General features: G+C 33.6%; 1 protein-coding gene across 3 annotated transcripts in view; it reads left to right on the top strand.

Annotated features, from left to right (window-relative positions):
• Nucleotides 1-4910: 4910 nt before the first annotated feature.
• LOC132722485 (protein O-linked-mannose beta-1,2-N-acetylglucosaminyltransferase 1-like) overlaps nucleotides 4911-19976 on the top strand; it is a 39765-nt gene continuing 24699 nt past the window's right edge. Inside the window, exons 1-2 of one of the 3 annotated variants that reach the window (XM_060706991.1) lie at nucleotides 4911-5007; nucleotides 17856-18002. In XM_060706991.1, coding sequence (XP_060562974.1) covers nucleotides 17943-18002 — 60 coding nt within the window. In that variant the 5' untranslated portion in view covers nucleotides 4911-5007; nucleotides 17856-17942. Of the gene's footprint in view, nucleotides 5008-15344; nucleotides 15369-17855; nucleotides 18003-19976 lie in introns of those variants that run through there. The other 2 variants (XM_060706992.1, XM_060706990.1) reach the window with 2 other exon arrangements.

The following is a 19976-nucleotide window of genomic DNA, read 5'->3' as shown; positions in this document are numbered from 1 at the left end:
GGTGTTTCATTATTTGGCTGTAGGAGTTTGCTGCATGCTGATGTGATGGATATGGGCTTGTAGTTGGCGGGGTTGCTGCGATCACCGTGATACATTTGTCTTCTTCCAGTCTCAAAGTACCGTTCCTTGTTGCAGAGAGGCGTTGAACAAGGGGGGGGGGGCGAGAGGAGTCGGAGTAATATCTTGAGAATAGTCCTTCAGGAATTTGTCTGCATGTTGTCGGGACCCGAGGCCTTGCCTTGTGGGGTTTAGGGCTTGAGGTGGAGAAGTTTCTTCACACCCCCAGTTCCTACTGTGAAATCAGACATGTTTGGGTATCTGTCTCCATTCATGGCTGAAACGTCTGTTGTGTCCTCTTACAGGATTTTCATGTACATAATCAATCAAACCGAGTCTGCAATTCTCTTGTAATTTGTTGTAATTAATGCTTCCGAGGGATCACTTTGTTTCCAGATTTTTACCTAAAACTCAATTTGGTGTTTCTAGTATTGGTGGTGTCTTCTGACCCTTCTTTGGTAGCTTGGGTGTATCGGGGACTGCGTCCTTTGAACTTTGCCTTTGCCTTGTTGATTTTATTCTCGTGTTTTTCCTACTTAAATGCTGAATAATCACCCTTAGGATATGGTGCCTGTTTTTAAATAAGTCTTTTGACGTCTTATCTGTGATATAAAGACTTCATAACCTCTGAAAGCCTTAATGGAGTTTTAATGTTTGATGAGAGGTAGGTGGCTTCTAAGTTATGGTAGATTTTGAAAAAAAAAAGTCTAAATCAAACAGAGTCTGCAATTTTCATGTAATTGTGCTGTGATTAATGCTTGTGAGGGATCACTTTGTTTCCAGATTTTTAAGTCCAGCCTACAATGTTAAAAAAAGCACCAGCGAAGATCTTCCTGCATAACTGTTATCGATGTCAATTTGGAAATAATCGTATATCACCAAGCATGCCACTCGTCTTTGAACAATTTCTTTTTTATGTTTGATTGTGTTTATTGTTCAATACGGTGGATGCCTACACCGACAGAAGTCGGGCTAAGGATTTAGAAGCCCATTTTTGTGTAAATATTTCTTTCGATAATTATTAGGGTTCTGCTTGTTTGTGTATTGTAACTTCAATTTGTGGATAGCTCTTGGCCAATCTATTCTTAGTTTATAACGTCTAATAAAAAATACTTGATGTATATGACTTCTTCTGTAATAGGGATTCTTATTTTCTCTATTTTTTATTTTTCGTAATATAAAGGACTTGGCATTTTAAGAGATTGAAACCCATGTCCCACTCTTTACCTCATATTTACATTTTTTGAGATCCTCTTGCAAGGCTTACGCTTGTATGCTTGTAGTTTCATACTGTTTTGGTGACACTTCTATGTTTGTCCCTTGTTGTTTTCTCGTCTAGAGTAAGTATCTTCCCTTTTGCCCAATGTTTGTTTCTTTAATTCGCCCCACCTCCCCTTCCCCGAAATTCCTATCCCCTTCCCCTGTACCTTTTTGCTAAGGGGGTATTAACCAATCATTTATTTGTTTTCTTATATTTTGATTTCCTTGTCGGTTACTATATTTTTTTTACAATGTATGTATCATTTTAGTGATAAGCCCGTCTGTGCTCTCCCTTGCGCCGTGCCTTGTTTTTGTTTGGGGTCACCCTGGGCTCCTTGTCGCTGGTGGGGTTGCATTCATTAAACTTTCCTTGTTGATCTTGTTTATCATATTTTACGCGTCTGAGGAAGAGTTAATGCTAATGAAGACCACAGTGTCATCTGCAAAGGAACGAAATTGGGACTTGGAAATCTGAAGAAGGAAGTTCGTTGATACAAATAAGAATAGATATACCCTCGGTGACAGGAACTTCAGTTGTGTGTACATTGTCCAACACAATCTTTGGACTCCGACCAATTAGGAAGAAACGTTTCAAATTGCGAATTTATGTTTACACACCATTTTCTAAAATTTAAGTTTTTACAAGGGAAATTAAGATTTATTTGTTTACCTGCTAAAGTGTTGCTGACCAGGGAATCTGTTCATTCGATTAGTTGTTTTTCGCATAGTTATTTATCTGTAAATCAATGTTAAATATCAAAAAGATATTATGAGTACTTATCTGTGGATAGGTGGGGAGCGACAATATGACAAGGGTTCGACGAGAAAGTTTAGTATATAGGGCAATAATCAGGTTCTGGTAAATGGTACATACATAGACATTGGTCTAGTCAGATGGAACAGAATTAGTAAATAGTAATTTCTGCAACATGATTGTGATAATGTCTGTATATTCGTGTTACGTTTCTTTTAGGATAAATGAGATCAGGGTTTGCCTATCTTGAGATTGGAGTTTCAGCAACCAGCTCTTAATGACAGTGATAAAAATCAATCAATTTTGGGGTTTTTACAATTAGGGCCCTCACGATTACACGTTTAAACGGATTCGTTTCGGTTTTCATTCATAAACGTTTACAATATTGTTTACCGTTTAATCGAAAATGACCATATTGTCTTACATTAAATTTCTTAATCATTGCCTGTATGGCTGTAATCATGGATTTTATCAATTCCAGTGGTTTATTCCAATGTAAACAAACGGAAAATGGGTGTTTACAACCCTCAACACAGCATTGCCGTGCAAAATTGCTGGTGACATAAAACATTTTTGGTAAAAATGGGGTTATAATGCAAAAAATGTGTGCTGACTCAATCGTGATGAGCACTGCACATTCTTTATTTGTACATGTATTAAAAATAGAAAGAAAGACATCATTTGGCGACTCAAATATATGGTGTATAGAACATAGAGGTACCACCGTTTAAACGGTATCGTTTCGGTTCTTAGCAATTGTGTAAACGTTTACAATTTTTTGTTCACATTGCTATATGTATCATACTTAAACTTCTAGACTACAGTCATTTATTACTTTTAGAAACTGTTATTACCTTTAATACAATATGTACTGTGCATGTCACCAATCTATGCCTTAATTTACCATCTTATTGTAAAGTTCTTCTTAACCTTGATACTCTTATTTCATGCTTAAGCTGCTAATAGTTTATATGTTTTTATTTTCAGAACTGTTATATATGTTAGTAAATATGTTTTATGCCTTTGTTATTGTCGGTAAATAGCTTATTAGCTAATGTTTCTTGTAATATGTAAACCGACTTAAAATAAAGTTTCTTGTATCTTGTATCTTGTAGCCTTATTTACAATACCGTTTTGCATCAAAATGACGAAAGAATAAGTGCCCGTTTAAAATGTTCAATAAAATAAATTATCACCATGCTGCTATTTATCCTAAAAGTTTACTTATTCCATCTGATAACAAGACAATGATATGCTACCATAGCTATAGAATAGAGAAAAACGTAATCCTTAGAGAACGTCAAAAACACATAAAGACACACATCTAAAGATTTGTACACATATTCATTTTACCCGAGAGGAATGAATTAATTGGACATATTACATTCTAAGCAACACATGCAGCAGTCCCAAATTAATTGTCACTCTGTCTAATGTCTATGTTGGTCGCATTGTCAATAAATTAATCAATTATATTATGTTAAAAGTTTTAAATTTTCACTTTTTTACATTTTTAATTGGCGAGATTTTGTTTAAAGCGACACTGAATGATGTTTCAGTTTTTAATCTGGTACCATTAAGAACCTTTGTAAAAATAATAAAAAAAAACAAATATAAGATTAAAAAAAAAATTATTTCAAATATACAATGTCAACAATTTATATGTATTTCATAATACAAAATATACATTTGGATTTCACAATTACAGTATTGTAATATAACCGCCTCCGTGGTCGAGGGGCTAGAGTCGATGACTTCTAATCCAGTTGCCTCTCTGGCGTGGGTTCGATCCCCGGGAGATGCTTTGGTAGTTTAGCGCGGGGGAAGGTAGTCTAGTACTGGTGTAACTCTCAAGGAACGATGGTTAGGAAACTACTCGACTATATGACTGAAAGTGAAATACTGTTGGGAAAAGGCGTAAAATGAAACAAACAAACAAAGTATTGTAATAAATTAACATACCGAAATTGATATATGCATACCAGGTTAGTTATAAAAGGCTAAGAATAACTTTCATCGTCCACACCCCTAGCACCGGCTTAAGCATATATCAACATATTTAAACAAATAAATGTTGAAATTTTTCATTTCAAAAACATCCGCAGTCATACATATTTATCTAGATCGATGCTTAAATTTTTCAATCTATATCTATTCAATAATATTAAAAATACTCAAACATATGACATGTTTATGATGATATCGATATCAAAAAATAAATAAAAAAATATCAGCAACAGAACAGTTAAATTTGCTAGACAAGATGACCAGTCGAATATCTGAAACTTGAACTGGAATAAGTCTTGGTGGGGGGAAAATCCCGGGATTCGGGACGCCCGGGATCCGGGATCGTATTAGATATAGAGGGAAAACTAATGTTGATAAATGCCGTAATGAAAGGCGATTAAACATTAAGTTTTTATTTTTTATTGTATGTAATGAACGTTAAATTAATTTAACTTAGGATATAAATATGTTTAGATAACATATATGTTTCAATACGATCCCGGCTTTTCTGAAAACTATATTCTTGAACTGGTCAATTCCCGGGATCCCTATATGTTTTAATACGATCCCGGCTTATCTGAAAAATATCTTCTTAGACTGGTCAATTTCCTACTACTACAAATCAAACTTATTCAGAAATCTCTACAAAAACATTCAAATGATGATAATAATAATAATAATAATAATAATAATAATAATAATAATAATAATAATAATAATAATAATAATAATAATAACAACAATAATACACCGAGAGTAGGTGGTCAATTCCCGGGATTACTATATGTTTAATACGATCCCGGGTCCCGGCTTTTCTATAGGCGATCCCGTGCAGATAGCCATAAGCGGTGTTGCCATTAAAATAGATATTCATAAAAATGACTCCTGTTGTCCAGAAAAATTAGAAAGATTTCAAGTAAATAATTTAGGTAAGTTTTAACTTATGTCAAAAGATTTAATTGGTGAAAAACATTAATATATGTCACTTCCCTGATATTTGTTTAAATTATTGATATTTTCACTTTAGTTTTATTGAGAACTCAGCTGTTGCTCACTTTTAATAGCTTCAATCTACAACACAGCCACAGGGGATTCTGTCATTTTTTCCCTTTCCCACTATGTATAATATGAAAAAGGCAAGGCCTCAAAGCGAGCTCGATGTACTTTTTACGTGAAATAGTATGAAATAATCGCTCATTTTTAATTCAAATGCAGTAACGAGTGCGTGTAACGTCATACGTACTGTGTTAAATATGGCTCCGCCCCTGTCGTGAAATGAATAACGAGTTTTGAAAACGTTGATAAAACTTTGTTTATTTTATTTCACTCTACTGTATATTTTTTCAAGCGAAATAAAGATTATCTAAAGTAAAATAAATGTAAAACTTATAACGTTTACGACATTCAAATAGCGTACTTGATTTGTTTGTTTTGCACGTGCTGTTTGGCGCTACATTGTGACGTCACGTAAACAATATTTTAAACGTCTGTACAGCGTTAACGACTGAATAAAAGATATTGGTGTTCGGATTCATTTTCTTAGTTAGACCACTTTCTTTCATTCTAGATAGTTTTCACAACAAAATTCGACAAAAATTGTTTTTATCAGATTTCAAACAAAATGGCGCCTTCGATTTTCATTTTTTATACACAGCTTCCGTTATTCTGGTTCCCTGCCCAATTGTGGTACCCATAAACGTGCGCGGGTGACCAGTCTACACATCCGTTTTCAGTCAGAATTCCTCAGTTTTTATCGTTATCTTTAAATTCGAAAGGTTGCGATGTGTCCAATTAGGTACTTTGGACGAAAGTTTTCAAAACCACCACTTAGCAGGTACTCGCGTTACCGTAAAGCTCGCTTTGCGAGCAGGCCCTTCGGGCCAGCTCGTCGAGCTCGCTATAATAATATGAAATTAGGCAATGCCTATGAACGGGGAAGTCGTTAAAAATTCCTTTCATTCTTTCCGTTTTAAAGGTGTCATTCGGTATTACATGCACCTCTTCCGTTTTCACTCGGAACACTCGACGATTATCATTTATCCGAAAAGTTGAGATTTGTTCCGTTATCGGAATACCCCGCCTATTATCTTTGAGTTACATTGTAAATGGCGGCGCCCGACTAGAACTGACACTGAAAATTTCATTGATAGGTTTAGAATTCTATATATTTTTTAATTGTTTTTTATTTGATTTTCTTTTAAATGTACACGTGTAGTCTATAGCCGGGCAAGCCAAAGCCCGGACCCGCTTTGCGGGCCCGGTCTTTGACTTCCCCGTATAACAAGGGATACAACTCAAAATTGCTCAATTCATGAAAAAGTAAATAATATGAAAAAGGCAAAGCCTCAAAGCGAGCTCGATGTACTTTTAATGTGAAATAGTAGTATGAAATTAGGCGGGAAGTCGGTAAAAAATCCTTTCATTTTTTCCGTTTTAAATGTGTCATTCGGTATTATATATACCCGCTTCCGTTTTCACTCGGAACACTCGACGATTATTATTAATCCGAAAAGTTGAGATTTGTTCCGTTATCATTGAGTTACATTGTAAATGGCAGCGCCTAACTAGAACTGACACTGAAAATTTCCTTGATAGGTATAGAATTTTATATATTTTTTAATTGTTTTTTTTTATTTGATTTTCTTTTAAATATACACGTGTAGTCTATAGCCGGGCAAGCCAAAGCCCGGGCCTGCTTCGCGGACCCGGACTTTGACTTCCCCGTATGAAATAATCGCTCATTTTTATTTCAAACGCAGTGACGAGTGCGTGTGACATCACACAGTACGTGTAAATATGGCTCCGCCCCTGTTGTTAAATGAATAACGAGTTTTGAAAACGTTGATAAAACTTTGTTTATTTTATTTCACTCTATAATTTTTCAAGCGAAATAAAGATTAATATGAAATTAGGCAAAGCCTATAAACGGGGAAGTCGTTAAAAAAAAATCCTTTCATTCTTTCCGTTTTAAAGGTGTCATTCGCAGGCCCAGTCTTTGACTTCCCCGTATTAAAAGTGAAATAAATGTAAAACTTAAAACGTTTGCGACATTAAAATAGCGTACTTGATTTGTTTGTTTTGCACGTGCTGTTTGGCGCTACATTGTGACGTCACGTAAACAATACTTTAAACGTCTGTACAGCGTTAACGACTGAATAAAAGATATTGGTGTTCGGATTCATTTTCTTAGTTAGACCATTTTCTTTCATTCTAGATAGTTTTCACAACAAAATTCGACAAAAAATTGTTTTTATTTATCAGATTTTTCAAACAAAATGGCGCCTTCAATTTTCATTTTACATTTTCCGTTTTAAAACTGTCATTCAATATTTTATGCACATTCCGTTATTCTGGTTCCCTGTCCAATTATGGTTCCCATAGACGTGCACGGGTGACCAGTCTACACATCCGTTTTCAGTCAGAATTCCTCAGTTTTTATCGTTATCTTTAAATTCAAAAGGTTGCGATGTGTCCAATTCGGTACTTCGGACGAAAGTTTTCAAAACCATCACTTAGCAGGTACTCGCGTTACAGTAAAGCTCGCTTTGCTCGTCGAGCTGGCTATAATGCAGTATACAACAGTCTTTTTTCTTTTGATTGTTTGACATTGATGAAAGAATCGGTAATTTCAAAAAAAATGACACACTTTGTTACATTGACAAGATATTATAGAAAATAACTTTTCATGTTTCATTTTTACACACGTTCGTAAAATTTAGGTTTGTTAAATTACACGTGTAAAACGATATCTAATGCAAATGTATGCTCATATAAGAAAGTTTAATCATGTAATCGGTTAAATATCAATCATCCACCACCATCAATGATGCAATCATTAACTTCTGGTACAAATTATTGTAACAATTTTTGTTTGTTTTGATAATTTCTATCCTCGGCTTCCATTTTGATGTTGTCCGTATGTTCCATGCGTAAATCCAACTTCTGTTAGTAACTGTCAAATTCATCGGCTAATGAATAATAATAATCCGGATAATAACGGCATATAGCTGCGACAAATAGCGTTTTTTTATCAGCCAATGAAAATACTCGGAACATAAACACACCTGCAAAATGGACGACAACTTGACAGCCAATGTAAATATTGAAATGTTAGCTATTTCCTGCAATGTTACAGGTTTTAATGAAGTGTTTGTAGTAGAACTTGGGTAATGACTCGTTCATATATTAACTTCTACAATAACTTTGATGGAATAGAGGATATTTTATACAGTTTACACGTGTGAATGCATTTTAGGAACCCGTGCTGGTAGTGCGAGGCCACGACTTCTATCCCTTGTTTATATTATTATATATATAGATTTTATAAAATATTGACAGATTTCCCTGTGATCTACAATACATACTTGTACATGATGTATGTAGTCCAATATCCAATATATTAGACGTTACAGGCTTATTATAGTTTATGTCGGTCAAGTCTGACATCTAATAGTTATTGCTCAAAAACGCATAGCATCATAAAAAATTCAAAAAATGTCTATTGTCTTGCCTTTTAAGGTTTTTCTTCTTTTCTTTCAATTTCATGCTAAATCATACACTGTATGGCCGCAATTTGTTTATCGGCTGTAAAAGGAATTTAAATACATGAGAGGATTTAATAATGATTTTTCGGATGTGACAGTTTAATTATTTTGACAAAAGGTATTTATTTTTTAGTTTTGTTCATAAATAGGTCAAAACTAATGTAAATACATGCTGTCTTAATTGTTTTTCGTTCCGCCCGATTTTCTGGCGGAACATGCTATGGGTTTATGAGCAATTTCGATAACACGTTGCTTTGCCCAGAAGCAAAAATATCTCAAAGTGACGTCATATTCATAGGACTAACATGTATGATGTAAATTATTAATTTTACTGATGATAGCACATTATACAGGAATAAATTGTGGAACGGCCAGAATAAGTTTCATGCAAAATGTTACAAAACCCAGTGAAGTTATAATAATAATTTATGTAAACAATAAATTAACAGAAACACGTATAGTAGTTTTTAAAAGATATTTTATATGTAAATAAAATGGAATATAAGTTGTAAAGAAACTGATATAGTGTATATAACTAATTGAGGATATAGAGCTAAACATTCTCAATAACATTGGAAATAGTCACAAAAGAAGTGAATGTATATTATATTACAAGAAGGGAAAACACTTCAAAAACAGCCTAAGAAGCTCAGCTTAGCATCCTTGATGATTTTCCGGCCTGAAATACTACATGAATGAACAAAACAGGAAGACATATTCTCAAAATAATCAGTTGTTACTTCAACAAGATTTAATATGAAAAAGGCAAAGCCTCAAATTGAGCTCGATTTACTTTTATCGTTGAAATTTAAAATAGTAAAAAATAATCATTCATTTTCATAAATTTAACAGTTTTCGTTTTAAAAATGTCATTCTGTATTTTATATGCAGAAAGTCCCAGCAGGGTCGAAGGCCAAACGAGGGCTGTAGAGCTCTTAGATAACATGTATGACGCTTATCAATTCAAATGTTATCAAATTAAAAGTAAATGAAAATTTCAAAAAAATATATATCCTAAACCTAATTCCTTAGTTAACTGGGTGCCGCCATTTTGAAATCCCTTTGAGCTAAATATAGATATAAAAGTGCTTTTAATGAGTGTCTACATAATTCAGACTATTGCTAGCAGAATAACACTTCCGGTGAAAGAATGATGTTCAAAATCAGAAAATAAACATGCATTTCATTGATAAGAACTTTAGGAACGATTAATATGAAAAAGGAAAAGCCTCAAAGCTAGCTCGGTTTTTCTTTTACCGTGAAATAGTTTGAAATAATCATTCATTTTTATTTTACATTTTCCGTTTTAAAATTGTCATTTGGTATTTTATACACTGCTTCCGTTTATTCTGGTTCCCTGTCCTGTTATGGTTTCCATATAAGTGGGCAGGACACCAGTCTATGCTTCTGTTTTAAATCAGAATACCTTGGCTTTTATTGTTATCTTGTAATTTGAAAAATTGCGATGTGTTAATTCGGTACATCCGACGAAAATTTCAAAACCATTATATCTAGCAGGTACTCACGTTACCATAAAGCTCGCTTTGCCTGCAGGCCCTTATAATTGTAAATATAAAAGTTACTTTAACATATCCTTTTTGATAAATTAGCACATAAAAAAACAAGAGCTGTCGGTAGGACAGCATGCTCGACTATTCTTAGTGCTTGATAGTAAAAAAAATGCCTGATACAGTTACCTCCTCCTGTTTACAGGTTGGGGTCATGATGGTGAACAAGTGTGCAAAGTTTCAAAGCCATATGTCAATGGACTTTGAAAATATTTGAACTATTACAAAAACTTTAACGTAAATACTAAGTCGAAAAAGGGGCATAATTCTGTCAAAATGCTTGATAGAGTTACCTCCTCCTATTTACAGGTTGGGGTCATGATGTTGAACAAGTGTGCAAAGTTTCAAAGCCATATGTCAATGGACTTTGAAAATATTTGAACTATTACAAAAACTTTAACGTAAATTCTAAGTCGAAAAAGGGGCATAATTCTGTCAAAATGCTTAATAGAGTTACCTCCTGCTGTCTACAGGTTGGGGTCATGATGTTGAACAAGTGTGCAAAGTTTCAAAGCCATATGTCTATGGACTTTGAAAATATTTGAACTATTACAAAAACTTTAACGTAAATTCTAAGTCGAAAAAGGGGCATAATTCTGTCAAAATGCTTGATAGAGTTACCTCCTCCTGTTTACAGGTTGGGGTCATGATGGTGAACAAGTGTGCAAAGTTTCAAAGCCATATGTCAATGGACTTTGAAAATATTTGAACTATTACAAAAACTTTAACGTAAATTCTAAGTCGAAAAAGGGGCATAATTCTGTCAAAATACTTGATAGAGTTACCTCCTCCTGTCTACAGGTTGGGGTCATGATGGTGAACAAGTGTGCAAAGTTTCAAAGCCATATGTCAATGGACTTTGAAAATATTTGAACTATTACAAAAACTTTAACGTAAATTCTAAGTCGAAAAAGGGGCATAATTCTGTCAAAATGCTTGATAGAGTTACCTCCTCCTGTCTACAGGTTGGGGTCATGATGGTGAAGAAGTGTGCAAAGTTTCAAAGCCATATGTCAATGGACTTTGAAAATATTTGAACTATTACAAAAACTTTAACATAAGTGGTTACGCCGACGCCGACGCCGACGCTCGGGTGACTGCAATAGCTCTACTTATTCTTATCGAATGGTCGAGCTAATAACGTTAAAACAACAACTGTGATAAGAGATTAACAAAAATGGCAGACAGGATTTTCCCAACGCTGACGCATGGGCAGTGGCCCCCTATTATGTTTGGAGTTTGTCGGAATATTTCCGAGCGCTCCGATGATAGGTTGAACACCATCAATTTATTTGTTTTGTTTACAGTACAAAATACCTGCAAGAAAGATCTGGTTTACATGTTCACTAAACATGTTCTGCTTAAATAATAATTCATAAGAGCTTTCCGCGCCATAGGTAGCATCTAATTTCATGTTACACTGCTTCTGTTTATTCTGGTTCCCTGTCCTATTATGGTTCCTATAAAAGTGCCCAGAACACCAGTCTACGCATCTGTTTTCAATCAGAATGCCTCGGCTTTTATCGTTATCTTGTTATTCGAAAAGTTGCGATGTGTCAATTCAGTATTTTAAACGAAAGTTTTCAAAACCATTTCTATGTAGCAGGTACTTGTGTTACAGTAAAGCTCGCTTTGTGAGCAGGCCTTCGGCCAGCTTTTCGAGCTCACTAATATGAAAAAGGCATAGCCTCAAAGCGAGCTCGATGACTTTTTAACATGAAATAGTATGAAATAATCGCTCATTTTTAGCTCGACTATTCAATAAGAATAAGTAGAGCTATTGTAGTCACCCGAGCGTCGGTGTCGGCGTCTGCGTCGGCGTAACCACTTATGTTAAAGTTTTTGTAATAGTTCAAATATTTTCAAAGTCCATTGACATATGGCTTTGAAACTTTGCACACTTGTTCACCATCATTACCCCAACCTGTAGACAGGAGGAGGTAACTGTATCAAGCATTTTGACAGAATAATGCCCCTTTTTCGACTTAGAATTTACGTTAAAGTTTTTGTAATAGTTCAAATATTTTCAAAGTCCATTGACATATGGCTTTGAAACTTTGCACACTTGTTCACCATCATTACCCCAACCTGTTGACAGGAGGAGGTAACTGTATCAAGCATTTTGACAGAATTATGCCCCTTTTTCGACTTAGAATTTACGTTAAAGTTTTTGTAATAGTTCAAATATTTTCAAAGTCCATTGACATATGGCTTTGAAACTTTGCACACTTGTTCACCATCATTACCCAAACCTGTAAACAGGAGGAGGTAATTGTATCAAGCATTTGTTTTTACTATCAAGCACTAAGAATAGTCGAGCGTTGCTGTCCTACCGACAGCTCTTGTTATTTTAAAATTGTAACTCGATATTTTATACACTGCTTCCATTTATTCTGGTTCCCTGTCCTATTAAATGAATAAAATTAATGTATTTTATCATTTATGCTACGTGAATTACCTTACATCGGCCCGACTGTTTCAATGTTTGTAAACAGTGCGTGTGACGTCACATGTACTGTGTTCAGTGTGTGTGACGTCACATGTACTGTGTTAAATATGGCTCCACCACTTTGGTTTTTTTTCTTATTATTGTTTTGTTTTGGATATTTTTAGTATTTTTTAGAGTTATTGCCCTTGACTTAGTAAAATTTTGCAATTTTCAACTTGTGTCGCATGTAACTCAAAAAGTATTTGGCCTAGAGTCATGAAACTTTACAGGAATGTTGATCAGCATGTGTAGTTTTGCACCTGGGTATTTTAGAGTTATTACCCTTGACTTAGTAAAATTTGCAATTTTCAACTTGTGTCATATGTAACTCAAAAAGGATTTGACATAGAGTCATAAAACTTTACAGGAATGTTGATCAGCATGTGTAGTTGTGCACCTGGGTATTTTCGTAAGGATTTATTTAGTATTTTTAGAGTTATTGCCTTTGACTTAGAAATTTTTGGCAATTTTCAACTTGTGTCGCATGTAACTTAAAAAGGATTTAACATAGAGTCATTAAACCTTATGGGAAGGTTGCTCAGCATATTTAGTTTTGCACCTGGGGTTTCGCTTGTGGATTTATCCAGTATTTGTAGAGTTATTACCCTTGACTTAGTAAAAACCGTTTCATTATGTTGTTATTTGTTCCTTGAGTGCTTGAGTTAGAATCAACCAACTTTACAGGAATAATGATCATCATCCATTTATTACAGGAATATTGATTCACATCTCAGTGAAGCTATGAACCTGGGACTTTGCATGTGGACTTTTTTTCAGTTTTGTTAGAGTTATTGCCCTTGACTAACAGTAGTATAAATTTGCAATTTTCAACTTGTTCATGCATAGCTCAAAAAGTATTTCACTTGTAGGCCTGAAAGTTTACAAGAATGTTGGTCAGCATGATTGTACTTATTCACCTTGGGGTTTGCTCATGGATTTATTCAGTATTTGTAAAGTTCATGCCCTTTAATTAGTAAAAGATTTTTAGTTTTCAAAAAATATTTGCCCTAGAGTCATAAGATTGACAGAACAGTGGCGCGGTGGGGGCACCCGTGTCCTATGGACACATTTCTAGTTTCAAAAGTCATGCATTGTATTTCTCACGAGCACCGAATAACTCTGCAAGAAATTAGCCGCTTCCTTTGTGCTAGCTAATCACTCAATAAAATTGTTTTGTTATTACATTTCGTCACTTAAAGGACAATTTAGCCCGGAGCGCTGACAAAACAAGACTGACACTTTTGATTGCTATTTGCTCAATAATTTTTTCCTTAGTTGACCTTTGTTTTTGGTCACCATTGTTTTTCTCAAGTTGTCAAACTGATGCAGACGAAGTGCCAATGATGTGACCTTTCTGTGAAAATTCTGATAATAACGCATAGGACCGTGAATATATGTACGTTGTTACCGATATCTCGCTAAAACCGATCTCGTTATAAACGATATAAAAAGAAAGGAAAATAGAAGGAAAAAGGCGGGGACACGTTATAAGCGGTACCTCGTTAAAACCGATCTCGTTGTAAGTGGAGTAGACTGTATTTAACTTTTATATTGATTCTTTAATTGCGAATTCTACAAGATAATGAAAGTTTTGATCCGTAGGAGATGTTCTTCATTATCATATATGTATTTGTTATAATTCAATCACACATTTAATGTCATATCTAAATTCTTATTAAATATCAGTCTTAATGTTAAAAAAATGCACTCTTTTAATCAACCTTTTTGTGTTACCTACTGGTGCTTAAATATTTTCAGTGAGTTGAATATTTTTATCTGCAAATTACAGACAGCCAAAACTAACCATAATAAAAGCAGCATGGCCCCGGAGGATGGATGAAAGTTGTACTTATGTTTCAAGATATCAAATATATAAAATAGTTGAAAGTAATGGAAATATTGTAAAAAAATTCACAGAAGTTGGTTTGGTTTATTTGTCTCTATTGTGAATATAGTTTGTATAAAATGAGGGGAAAGAAACAGTTAAAAAAAAGAAAAAAGATTATTTGACATGGAACCTTATTGGCACCATTGTGATAGGGAGAAAATGCTTTGAATATACAATAAGCATGGGAAGAGAATAATTGAGCAGCGTCACGACAAAACCAACATAATGGGTTTGCGACCAGCATGGATCCAGACCAGCCTGGGCATCTGCGCAGTCTGATTAGGATCCATTCTGTTGCGCTATGAGATTCTCAACTTGTAATAGGGTTTGTAAGCGAACAGCATGAATCCTGATCAGACTGCGCGGATGCGCAGGCTGGTCTGGATCCATGCTGGTCGCAAACCCATTATGTTGGATTTGTCGTGACGCGGCTCATATCTTTCACTTACTGACAAGATAGATTTTTTTGTTTTATTTCATTGGAAAATGAAATAATGTCAACACAAATTTCTGAATTATTTATTTTGACTTGAATTTGATAAAGGATAGGGCGGAATACATTTATAATAAAGACTTTGTAAAAATATTGACCATGATTGTTTGATAAAAGCTAGATGTTGAAAATTATATTGACAGTGTTTGCTTTATGCTACTTTACTTCGGTTGAATTAAAATCAATGTTGATATTTGTTACAATTAGGAATCCATCACATGTATATTTAATACTCTTATACTTTAACTTGTATTGGTAGTGCGGAATCAAGTGTACATTATAGTTATTTGTTATACTGGATGATTACAGGTTAGATTCCTCAGCTAGTTATTAATTGTATCAATATCCTTTAAAATGTCTTGTGTTTATATTTCTTAATTAATAAAGTTTAACATATACTGGTTGAAAACAGTTTATATTATAAGCATAGAAAAAATTGTATAAATGAGCCGCGTCACGACAAAAGCAACATAATGGGTTTGCGACCAGCATGGATCCAGACCAGCCTGCGCATCCGCGCAGTCTGATCAGGATCCATGCTGTTCGCTATCAGTTTCTCTACTTGTAATAGTGTTTGTAAGCGAACAGCATGGATCCTGATCAGACTGCGCGGATGCACATGCTGGTCTGGATCCATGCTGGTCGCAAACCCATTATGTTGGTTTTGTCGTGACACGGCTCAAATTATAGGCTTATTGTACAATAGATCATGATTCAATATTCATATTTTTTTGCGTCATATTGTAAAATTGAACTGTCAGTAAATGCATAACATAATTATGTTAATGTGAATTTACTTTTATGTTAATAACATGTTAAAAGATATCATATATGTTATGTTACATACACAAAACTTTTTTTCTAAGAGCTGTCATCAGTAGCAACGATATTGATGTTCATGTATCTTTGGTATTTTTCTGTTGATCAATAATTGATACACTTTTGAAAAAAAAATGATAATATTAACTTATTACAAAAAATGTTTTGAAATTATGAAAATTCACCCTAAAGGCCAGAAGTTAAACATATACAGAGCAGCCGTCTCCATATGTCTAAAACTATGCTTTCATTACATAATGGACATATTTCATAGTGATGACGAAAAAAAAAAAAAACATGCAAAGGGACTTTATAATCAAGACACATCATAATTGTATAAACAGAACATGTATATTACTGAAATTATTTAAACAAATATGGAAATGAATTGTAGAAAAGTAATTAAATATTACAAGTAATTATTGATACATTGATGCTTTGTTGATATTTGTCGTCCAATAAAGATATTATATCATGGAAATGCTTAGCACTGAATCAATGACAGCTCTTAGAATTGACAAAATTTTGCCTGTTTTTTTTTAAGAAAATATAACAAATTGTTATCTTTTTTTAACTCAACAATAACAAACTGTTTATTTTCTTTTTTATTCTTTCAATTACTTTTAATTTTAAACACAGAACCTTCACAATTTCAATAAAGTTCTAAAGAACACAGCAAGGTGCGTTTATAAGGACTAAGGTCTTTTTTTGTACTGGGGGAGAAAAACCTTGTGAAGTAACAGCTTTCACTTTTCTTTTCTGATAAATGTCCATTAATATTTGAAATATCAACATTTATTATTCATACTTCAATTTTGGTTCTATTTGTATAACAGTGCTCTTTCTACTGGGAAAAAAGATGTTATCTGGAACACAGCAAATGTGGGTTTTTATGCCCCCACAGAGTGGGAGCATATAGCGTTTCACTTGTCCGTCTGAGTGTCCGCCCGCCCGTCACTCCGTCCGCACTCACAGGAGAGTAATTATGTGGCTAGAGGGACAATAGGTAACTGTTCTTTCTCTTTGATGTCATTCATTCCGTAATGCTTTTATGTGGCTATTTTCTTTTGCGTGGCTAAAAAGAACAATAGAGAGAACAATAGAGTAGCCACATAATTACTCTCCTGTTTGATTATTTTGAGCTTCATTCCGTAGTTAAATAAAGAACAAAAACTCATAAAATTCAAATTAAGAGCTATTTTTTTGTTTTTATGAGCTTATTTTGCTTATGGACGTTGGTCCAGGTGGTGTTTATGAGCTGATTTGCCTCATAAACATCAAAAGTTGGTATGTCCATCCGTCCGTCCCAAAATCTTGTGAACGCAACTCCTCTTAAACCGGATGGCAGATTTTGCTTAAACTTCCAGGAATGAACAACCTTAATGTGTAGATGGTAGTAAAGGAAGGAATTTTTGCTGCGACCAAATTTAACAGAATTATGGCCCTTTGTTGATTTTTTCACTTTATACTTTGTAGAAATTTTGTGAACGCAACTCCTCTTAAACCGGATGGCAGATTTTGCTTAAACTTCCAGGGATGAACAACCGTAATGTTTAGATGGTAGTAAAGGAAGGAATTTTCGCTGCGACCAAATTTAATAGAATTATGGCCCTTTGTTGATTTTTAGTTTTCAACTTGTGGCACATGTAGTCCAAAAAATATTTGACCTAGAGTCATAAGATTGACAGAACAGTGGCGTGTGGGGGCATCCGTGTCCTATGGACACATTTCTAGTTTCCAGCTAATCTGTAGGTACAAACAAACTTTTACCGTTATAGTGTCACAGTGCACTACCCCTCACAATAGATAAGTCAACCTGTTGTTCTTATTTCTGAAACCGTAACTTTAAATGTTTGTTTGTACCTACGGAATACCTTGGGGAAAATCCAAAATATTCTTGACTGGTTAATCATTAATCATTTTTGCTCAGTTAATCATTATAACTGATTAATCATTATCTCTTTGATATTTGTTTAGGTGTGCTTGGCTGCTTACAAACAAAATGGAAGATAATGAGAGATAATTAACAATTATTTATGGTTCAAAGGGCCACAACTCTTATATATGAGTATGTTACTGAGGAAAACCTTCCTGCGACGGCAATGCTTTGGAAAGATAAGCAAGGTATGTAAATTTAAATATAATTTGTCGTTTAAAATAAGGATATTGTCCCAATGACATTTTCAGATATGTCCAAGTGGCAGATCAATGTAATTTTCACTATGTTGGACATGAATAGTCATAAAGAATATTGATATATTGTTACTTTAGTGCAGTAACAGGTTAAGTCCTTCTAAATTCAATATGAGATAACCAGTTATTGCACTAAGGTGACTAATTATAAAACAGTTTTAATGGATTAATGTCCTACTTAGGATATATAGAAATTCTTCTTAGAATATTGTCAAAATGTCAAACATGTATGAATTATTCACTATCAATTTTGGAATAAATTTCAAAAAGGCAGATAATCGTAAAATTCATTTTTGCTCAGTTAAGCCCCCTTTCTCATCTTTGAATTTCTTTGTTTACCTCTTTGTTGATGTTCATCATTAAAAAAAAATCAAAATGTGATGTCATATCAGCATTATTGAAGATAATCTTAGAATTATATTTTTGCAGTTTAATGCTTCTTTTTGCACATAGATTTTTATCCTAGATTTTTATCGTGGTTAACTATTTTTTGACTTTCAAGGGCACTTAAAACTGATAAGCACATTTGCACAGTTATGCCCCCTTTTCTGTGTTGTTTTTATTTTACCTTCCAGCATTGAGAAAATTGAAGGTCTTGTTTACACTTTCCATTGGTATATAATTATTAAGAATTGACTTTAAGTAACCACTCAAGTCAATTCTGTTGTGGCTTAACACAAGTTTGACTGTACGTTTATTTTTGGCCACAGCATGTCATGCATCAACACTGTTTCTGTAAAGTCACAACAGTTTTTGCAGGTTTACGAAAGTAATGCCTGAGTGATCAAACACAGATTTTTATGATAGAAACTGGGTGTAACAATTTTACCCTGACTTGATTGTCATAGATAATACTTATTACTCAAGAAATTATAAGTCCCCCCACAACAAAATAATTGTTTCTGGTGTTGTCTATAACAATAAAAATATATTATGATAATAAATAGACTCATAATTTTTTCTCAAGATTTGTAGTTTTTTTTTTTCAATTTTTTTTTGCGCTATAATTTGATTTTTATTTATTATTTGATTTTCATTTTAATTGGAGAAAAAATACATTTCATTGTTAATTGTTTTTTTTAAGCTGCATTTTTTTCAGTAGGTTACAGATTCTTGCATGGCTAATAACACCGTGGAAAAAGAAATAAATATTACTTTTATTTGGCCCTAAAAGAATAGATAATAGTTAAAAAATGTATTTTCGTACAAACATGTACATGTACATGTATATAACTATATGTTGTAGTATGACTGATTGAAATCTCCCATTTTGTTCCAGTCATTTGTTACACAGGGAGATGCTGGAGGGAAGAAATGACAGTGTAGACAATCAAATATATTTCACTGTTAATGAGATAATAGTTTTCTTACTGTATAACTTACTTGCAAAACAAAGAAATGTAAAATCATATATTTTTATAAGGTTTTTTATGCGTTATTTTTATTTTTATGAAAATAAAAGGCTATTGCCAAGATGTCCAAAACTTTCGTGAAAATTTAAGTAAATATAAGTAAATATAATTTAATAATAAATGTGTATTTTAGGATTTTACGGTATTTTTTCCCCCTATATTCTTACTGTACCGTACTTTTGGAGTATAATGTGGAAATTAAAGGTAATGATTATAGTTAATATATTATGTTAGTAAGTTATGCTATTTTACACTGCATGAATGACTTTCAAGTATATTAAACATAAAAGGGTGTTTAAGGGATGTTTATCTTTTGACTTTATGTGTAAATTCATATTTAGTAATATATCTAAGTCTGTTATGCATTAAAATGTAGTGAAATGAAGGTTAAGATATTGTTAGGGATTTAGAAGAAATAAATAAACAACAACAAAAAACAAAACAAAAACAGGAAGAGTTTTATGATGATTGGATTAATATTCTGAGTTTACAT

The sequence above is a fragment of the Ruditapes philippinarum genome, unplaced genomic scaffold (assembly GCF_026571515.1).
Source record: "Ruditapes philippinarum isolate M1 unplaced genomic scaffold, ASM2657151v2 ctg1660_1_1_1_1, whole genome shotgun sequence".
In the NCBI taxonomy this organism is placed as follows: Eukaryota; Metazoa; Mollusca; class Bivalvia; order Venerida; family Veneridae; genus Ruditapes; species Ruditapes philippinarum.
The sequence above is the reverse complement of the archived record's forward strand: the minus strand, read 5'-3'. Positions and strand labels throughout refer to the sequence as shown.